Genomic DNA, 8,712 nt, shown 5'->3' on the forward strand with positions numbered 1-8,712 from the left:
CTCAACAAAATTAATGTCAAACATGGATAGGCCTATCATTTTATATATATGCAAATGTCTCTGTAATAATGTTACTTGTCACTATCTATTGTACTATAGGTCTGCAATCCATTAGGGGCTCAAGCAGGTGTTCACAAATTAGGTAACTTATTTAGCATCATGTAGTGATGCACTTACATGTGAAACGTATAATAACTATACATACACTGAGGCAAATAGTTCGAAGTTTCATTCGGTTTCACTACATTCAGAAGCTACTTTGTCTCTTCAAAGCTTCATTACCATGGATACTAACATGTTATACTAGTAGTATCAGGAACACTCTCAGACTCCTTGTAGGTCTCCTTGTTGCAGCTATCATTTATGTATTTTGGTATAATTACAGTGGTGTTATACTGGAGTTGCAAGAGCTTTTCCAATGTACACACTAAAAATCATTGGTTATGTTCAATAATTATTGCCATAACAATGGTATTCAGTAACACTTCCAAAAGAAGCTTCGCAGAGAGGTTTTGTACATTCATGCATTCCAGCTATAATGCACATGTATTTACTTTGCAATTGGATATAACCATGCAGCTTCCAAAATCATGCTTGGCATTTATCGGTGTCATTTATAGTCATCTCTATAATATTCTACACATCATATTTTTTTGTTCTCTACAGGGCTATTTTACTATACACTTGGGAATATTCGACCTCATTTGCTGTCAACTCTTCGAGCAATTCAACTGATAGCATGTGTCACATGTGATAATGTTAAAAAGTATGGATTTGACAAGATATTGGAACCATTTATTGATGATGTGAATACCTTAAGTCAAGTAAGTGTGTCAGCTATGTATAAGCCTTCTTAATGCAATTCACACCTCAGGAAGGAATCTCAATATCTTTCAATGGGCGTGACATTCTGTTTCATGGGACTCTTCTATTAGTACTTGCTGATACTGTGGCTGCACATCAAATAGGGGGTTTTAAGGTTGGAGTTTCGTTTGCACTGAGAAAATGCCGTGATTGCTTGCAACAAGGGAAACTATGTCATCGAAGGTATATACGTATTTTAATGTAGTTTTACACATTGCATAATTCCAGATTCTCCTTCTGTTATCATCTTATTTGGTTTGCTACATATACTACTTATTAGTTATACTTAAATGGTTTTGTGATTACTGTTAGGCTATTTTACTGTGCAATTACAGAAACCACATCATTTGAGCTGATTGAAAAATATGTGACCCGCTGAGCGACTAGTTGGCATAATTCACTTTAGAAAAATCCCATTGAAATACAATGGGTTAAATGCGTACTGCAAAAATAATTTTACGTGAATTTTAATCCATTCAGTGAACAGTGAAACAAAGCTCAAATCGAGATAACTAAATGACCAACGGATTCCCCAGTTGATGGTAAGTAAGAATATCTTTGTTTCGTTTCAGTGCCATAAAGCAAACGTGAGTTATAAGCGGTGTGGTAACGTTGCCGTTTTTAAGCCAAGTTAGTGGGCATCTGTAGGCTTCATACTTTACATTACCAGGTGTCCCATTTCATAAGGAAGAGATTGAGCCAAGTCCCATCTCCGTAGCTTGTTTCTTTCTTGAGTTATGATGGATTAAACAAGCGCCTGTAATTTTTATCCGTATAAGCACTGTACAAATCGATTATTTTGCTCTTCTTGCTGTCTATCGCTATAACTCTACAACTATTCATCAGATAAGGCTATAACTTTGGCAGTCCATTGTTTTTACCCTCTAGATAACCAAGAAGTCATAAAATGAAGTTTGAGAAAATGCAAACTAGTTGCTCAGCGGGTCACATATGTTATTTGCATGGAATATGGGTGCTACAGTGGAACCTGTCTTAGTGGTAGCCTGTTTAGAAAAGTCAACTCTTGAAATTCCTCAAGTGATAAATTTATACACTTTCCACTTGTGTAAAAGAGCCACTAGCCTATTTTAAACCCAGAAATCTGGCAACCAGCTTAGGCACGTTCCACTGTGCAATCGACTAGGTGGGCTGACAAGCCAACAAATTGTTTAACAAGCCAGTAAACAACATCCACATTTATTCTAGCTAATACTTATTCTATTTTCTTAAGGAATAATGTTTGTATGAGAACTATAATGCTCACATGCAATTATTCTGCTAATGAACAGTGCTTAATTATCCACTTATAAAGCACTGTTGGCAAACAAGGAATAATCATCCCTTTAATTTTTAATAGTTCCTTGAGAGTGATTTCATTCTTCGAGATCCTGACTGTCATGATTATCATTGTGGTCTTTTGGGTGGAATTCTCGGTGAAGAAGACTCTGTCACTTACGGAGTAAATTATGAAAGTGCTCTGAACAAAATCGATCATTTTCATGTTGCCAACACACAGATACCTCAAGATGTAATGCATGTAATTCTAGAGGGCGTTCTGAATTTAGAAACACGATTACTATTATCTTTCTTTGTAAATGATGAAAAACTATTTACATTAGACTTCCTAAATCAAAGGATTACTCATTTTCCTTATGGAAGATCTGAGAAGAGAAATAAGCCACCTCGTAAACTTACAAATGCTAATCTGTGTGGATCAAAAATGCCACTTTCAGGTATTTGTTTATATGTTCTTGCAGCATTATAATTATATGCTTGTTGTGTATGCATATAGCTTCTGAAATGTGGTCCTTTTCAATTTTGCTTCCGCTTTGGATCGGAGACAAGATTCCAGATGATCAACCATAATGGGAATGCTATTTGCTTTTAATTGAGATAGTAAAATACACCACTGCCCAGTTGACGTGCATTGCATCATCTGAGTATCTTGCTGAATTGATTGATCAACATCATAGGGAATTTAAAAAATGCTACCCCTCGACCTCTATAACTCCTAAACTGCATTATATGGTCCATCTTCCTAGACTTTTAACCACGTGAGTTGCCGGTTTCTTACTTACAGTGCATTAAATAACTCATGTAGATTACCCTTGTGCAATTAGAACCCGAACAAAAGTTCGGAAAGTTTGAAACCTTCAAATATAACATGTACACAGTACAGTGCTTTAGTGTTATTCTTGCAAGAGGCTTTGGAGCAAAAATTTGACCTTTGTTCCAGCCCTACTATAGTAGTATGCATATGCAGTACTTGACATTTTATAATGGTATGTGTACTTTAGAGTTGGACCCTTGGTGAATTGCTGGTGTATGCGAATGGAGGCAAAGCACTCTTATTTTAAAAGAATTGCACAAGTTGGTAATTTCATAAATCTTCCGTATTCTATTGCTGTTCGCCACCAAAAACTACTATGTGCAAATCTTCTAGGAAAGTTTTTTGACTATGATGATCTTCAATCTGGACCAAGTAAGTGAACACACTTTATCAAATTAAGCTACATATATTATGTGCATCTTTAAATGTACGTAGGTAAATCACCTACTCTATTTGAAAATGAGTCTCGTGATGTCAAAACTTCCATCACTTTGCACTTTCCTAGTGTCTCTTCAGAAGCTTTTGTTTCAAGGTCTGTTAAATCTTCTGGATGTATTAATGCTATAGACTTGTGACCAATCCCACATCATCTCAGCCTAGATTGACAATTGCTTAGGTTACGTAGCTAATTTTGTATGCAAATTAATATTATTGTTGTTACCATTTCAAAACTCATTTCTAGGTCTAAGTGCACAGGTTGCTTAGGCAATCTACCAAAAGAAAGCAGAATACAAAAAAAAATATGGGAACATGTGGTATTCTGTCACATTTAGATTTTATGCATGTATATGTATATGAATATATTCATGCTTCAGACTGTAAGTTATAGTTATATCACAGCAAGGGAATTAGAAAACCCGGACCTTACCGGACCAAACCAATTGTCAAATCTTCCAGTATGCTATTTAACACAGCAATACGCTACTCACCATGTAGCAATTTTACCAAGAATGCTGAAGCCAGAGGGGCTCAAGCTTTAGCATAGACTTTGCAAGATGAACACGAGGCGATATCATTTTTAAACAATCTATGGCCTAAACTACTTTCTGATGTATTTTACTAACATATCTATAAGGTATACTCCTGTGATACTTGCTGTACTCCACTATCTGACATGGGTACCTGCCCGAATTTATTGAAGTTCCATAGGTCCTGAAGCCATGCAAAGATAGCAGTTTCGTTTATTTTTAAGCTGGTCATGAATGACCGAGGGATAAGAATTAATGTTTGGCTATGTGCATTAACCGCTGTTGTCTATTGATTTCAAAGGAGAATTGCTTTTTAGCTTACCAATTTCTATTACGCCCTATGTGACTGATAAATTCATGCAGGTAGTGAAGTACAGCATGTACAACTGGAGTAACTTAATTAATACATTGGAAAGTAGTTTAGGCCAGAGTTAGGTTGTTTAACAGTGGATATCACTTCGTGTTCATCTTGTGACTCCTATGCTACAGCTCAAGCCCTGCTTCAGCATTCTTAATTACTACATGGTGAGTAGTGTATTACTTGTTAAATAGCTTACTGGAAGATTTACATGACATTTGGTCTGGTCCGAGTTTTCAAATTCCCCATCACAGCAGGTGTAAAATATCTCAGTTATTGATATGAATCCTAGGCGAACATGTACGTGTCAATAACTGAGATACTACACCTGTTATGATATAACTGCACTTTGATGTACATGGCTTTGTATGCATGTAGCTTGCATAAATATGTTGTACTGGCACTACATTTGTATTGTTTAATTTATACTGCTGCATGTTTGTTATTAAGACTCCGTTTTGTCACAGGCAGCATGTATAATTTAGCAAATTACTGAACAATAACTACCATACAGTTCCAGTAAATTCTTTGAATTATGGCTTTGCTGGGATAATATACATACACGTAATGGAATATCTTTATCCATGTATAAATTATGATATAAATTTGTATAACAGACTTTGTATGCTTATGTTTGGGTTCCACATTTTGAGTTACGTCAATGGTATATGCATATTAAAGAGTCATGGGTGACTTTAAGGAATGATACTATAGAGATTATTGGTATGCATGTATGGTTGGAACTATATTTATTTATAGGCCTAACTGGATCAAAATATATGGTGAACAATATCACCGAGGTGAATTTGTGCATATGGGATGGCAACAGAATGATCTACCTGAATTTGGGAAGTTGTTGGACATAATTATTGCTGGAGGATTTCCATTTTTCCAAGTGGAAAAATATGAAACAGTGGGTATTAATAGTCACATTCTTGGATACCTGATCCGTCATTCCTATACCACAACCTGTGTTCATGCATCTATGCTTCCATACAAGAATACGTTTACTGCACACTCATATATTACCGATAGAAGACTATATATTGTTCTTAAATCACATTTAGAGCAATTTACAATGTAAAGGCCAATGATTGTTACAAAATGTAAATAAATGTTGTTAATGATTTTATTACTAATTGTTACAGATAGAGGCATTAATGTAATACTCTAATGTTAATTCTACATTTCATATATTACTGTGATAGAGATTTGTAATAAGTACAACCTTTTGCTATTGTTACTCAAGGGATGTGTTATTGTAATAAACTGATGTTATTTCTACATTTCATATGTTACTGAGGCAGAGATTTGTACTAAGTACAACCTTTTGCTATTGTTACACATGGGCCGTGTTATTGTAATAAACTAATGTTATATCTACATTTCATATATTACTGTGACAGAGATTTGTAATAAGTACAACCTTTTGCTATTGTTACACATGGGCTGTGTTATTGTAATAAACTAATGTTATCCTTTTGCTATTGTTACACATGGGCTGTGTTATTGTAATAAACTAATGTTATATCTACATTTCATATAATACTGTGACAGAGATTTGTAATAAGTACAACTTTTTGCTATTTTTACACATGGGCTGTGTTATTGTAATAAACTAATGTTATATCTACATTTCATATGTTACTGAGGCAGAGATTTGTACTAAGTACAACCTTTTGCTATTGTTATCCATGGGCTGTGTTATTGTAATAAACTGATGTTATTTCTACATTTCATATGTTACAGAGGCAGAGATTTGTACTAAGTACAACCTTTTGCTATTGTTACACATGGGCCGTGTTATTGTAATAAACTAATGTTATATCTACATTTCATATATTACTGTGACAGAGACTTGTAATAAGTACAACCTTTTGCTATTGTTACAAATGGGCTGTGTTATTGTAATAAACTAATGTTATTTCTACATTTCATATTTTACTGAGACAAAGATTTGTACTAAGTACAACGTTTTGCTGTTGTTACACATAAAGTGTGTCATTGTAGCAGCACAATTTTTTCAATATGTTGTAGTTACAGTTCAGTGTCATAATTACTTATAATATGATTTCTTTACATCTTTCTTTTATAGATACATATACCTGTCATGGTTACTAGTACATTGTGTTTGCAACACTTCTTTTGTTACTATTACAATGTAATGCTACAACCATTTATTTATATGTTACTTTGACAATGTGTTGTATTTACTCATTGTCTTATTATAACATTGTTTGTCATATTGACAATTATTGTTGTAATGTAACATCATACCTGTCACTGTTACAACATACTGCTATTAGTACAGTCATTTGTTGCCTTGACAACATGTCATAACAACATAATATGTTACAGTAACAAACTTGTTTTATCTGTGTATATGTACTTGAAGTTTAAAAAAATCAAAGGTTTCCTGCATGTGACCAGCTGTGCTTTAAAAGGTTATTATGCAACGAAATTTCTTTCACATGCAGCTTCAGCTTCTGACTGGTTTTTGGTTGGGTTATACGTATTCTTTGTGAGCCATGCACTTGTATTATAAACAACCGTACTGTCTCCACACTTCAAACCATTATTACAAGATACAAATTCTTTCAGTTTATAGTTATATATGCATAAATCAAACATTATAATTTTGAGCCTTACCTCTTTGGGAATCCTCCTCTCCTTTTCCAATAACGCAACAGTAGCATCACCAAGACTGATATCAGTAGACGTTGAAGGCCTACTATCAGCGGCCGCCTTTAAAGCTGGTGGAACCCAGAAAACATCTTCGTTTGTGATGGTGAACAATGAGCGTGCCTCCTCTGCAAACAATTTCCATTCCTTGAAGTCAGCTGCTGAAACCCACGGTTGATATTTCAGAATGTCTCACAGCAATCGATCTAAATCCATCTTGTCTGCAGAGGGGCTGAGTAGTACTGGTATAACGCTCAAGTCTGGACAACTCTGTAAAAATTTAACAACATAAAGGACAACTCTGTAAAAATTTAACAACATAAACTTCATAGTCAGATGTTGGAAAATTTCATTTTAGGCATACGTACTGGTACTTAGATTTTAAAAGGGATAAAATTAAATACACACAAAAAAGAGATTTGGTGTGAGGTACTTGAGAGTAACTGTGCATAGAGATAGGCAAAATCACCATGGAAAAGGGGTGCAATGCATGAAAACACTTCCATACATACATATAAGTTCTATATACACAAAATATACAGTAATACGTTAGTACATATCACATATCCAACAAGTATAAAATGTTATATTTAGTAGTTATTGTGTCCAAAGGTAAAATTTTAGCTATACAGCTTGATTTAGTATTTTTATAATCATGTAAAGATAAAGGGATGCACGCAACGCTGAACCAAAGCAAGTTCCAATAGACATGTAGCCCCTGATGACATGGTTAAAAGTTAAATAGGTAGTATTAGTTATATTTTAAAGTTTCCCATGCAGCAACTTGCTTCTTGTCAATGCTGTTTCATAAGAATGGGCAAGCCTTCATCATTTTCACTATACCATAGCAATATGATCTTAAAGTTGCTGTCTCCTCCATCAAAATAGACATTGCTTATGGAATAACAGATTTTGAGTACTATAATTATTTATGTGCATCAAAACAAATGCCAAATAAACCCATTTATATTATAAAAGAAAGTACGTATATACACACCGTCAATAACTGATCACCACCTAACAAAACTCCATCCTTGTTTGGCAGCCAAGGTTGAGGGCTGTACTGTTTATAATGCAACACAGCTGCTCCACTCTGGTTTCTGGTAAACCGGTACACATGGTACCAAGAGTGCTGCTCTATCGTGGCAATATGGGGCTGAAGCCACTCCTTGAAGTCCCATACACCATCATATAGGAATGTTGATGGAGCTGGTGTGCAGCTCCTTTGCACCAAGTTCAATAAATCTGTAAAATGTTAAAGAACATACCGATAGACACTTTGCATATAAGAGATACGGTACTAAACTAAATACTGTATCAGTAAAATACAGTGTATGGCATTGTCTATTTACAATACCTCATGATACAAAATTTTGGTGACAGAAATACGTATGTATTCAGCTTTCTGTAAAATTTGATTGTTCAAATATTTTTACAGTCTAGCACTATAATTCCAGATTTATTCACCACAGCATGCTGAAGTTCTAATCCATTATTTGTAGATTACAAATATGGCGGTGATAATTAAAAACAAGTATATACTTCTAAAACCGGGTGCATTTAACCTTTACTACAGCTGTAAATATATTCTTATGTAAACCATGCTTTAGTGCTACAGATCTAGGGCGTAGCTACCATTTAGGCAGATGAAGGCTGCTGCCTCACCAAAATTTGGGTGACTCAGTGAATTGAAAAGCTAATAATTGGCCATTTTATCTGTATTCAAAACT

General features: G+C 34.7%; 1 protein-coding gene across 1 annotated transcript; it reads left to right on the plus strand.

Annotated features, from left to right (window-relative positions):
- The first annotated feature begins 2,825 nt into the window (after nucleotides 1–2,825).
- On the plus strand, nucleotides 2,826–5,713 carry LOC136245047 (uncharacterized). Its single transcript, XM_066036560.1, has 4 exons — nucleotides 2,826–2,918; nucleotides 3,162–3,346; nucleotides 3,410–3,506; nucleotides 5,060–5,713. The coding sequence occupies exons 1-4, from the start codon at nucleotides 2,890–2,892 to the stop codon at nucleotides 5,382–5,384; spliced, it is 636 nt and encodes a 211-aa protein (XP_065892632.1). The 5' UTR covers nucleotides 2,826–2,889; the 3' UTR covers nucleotides 5,385–5,713.
- Nucleotides 5,714–8,712: the final 2,999 nt, after the last annotated feature.

This window comes from Dysidea avara, chromosome 15 (genome assembly GCF_963678975.1).
Source record: "Dysidea avara chromosome 15, odDysAvar1.4, whole genome shotgun sequence".
Classification (NCBI taxonomy): Eukaryota; Metazoa; Porifera; class Demospongiae; order Dictyoceratida; family Dysideidae; genus Dysidea; species Dysidea avara.

Bases quoted from the DNA above. Each gene is read 5' to 3' on its own strand.
- LOC136245047 (XM_066036560.1), top strand. From the start codon at position 2,890: ATGGTCCATCTTCCTAGACTTTTAACCAC. The intron at 2,919-3,161 runs GTGAGTTGCCGG...TGTGTACTTTAG, and splicing joins CTTCCTAGACTTTTAACCAC to AGTTGGACCCTTGGTGAATT. The intron at 3,507-5,059 runs GTCTGTTAAATC...ATTTATTTATAG, and splicing joins TCAGAAGCTTTTGTTTCAAG to GCCTAACTGGATCAAAATAT.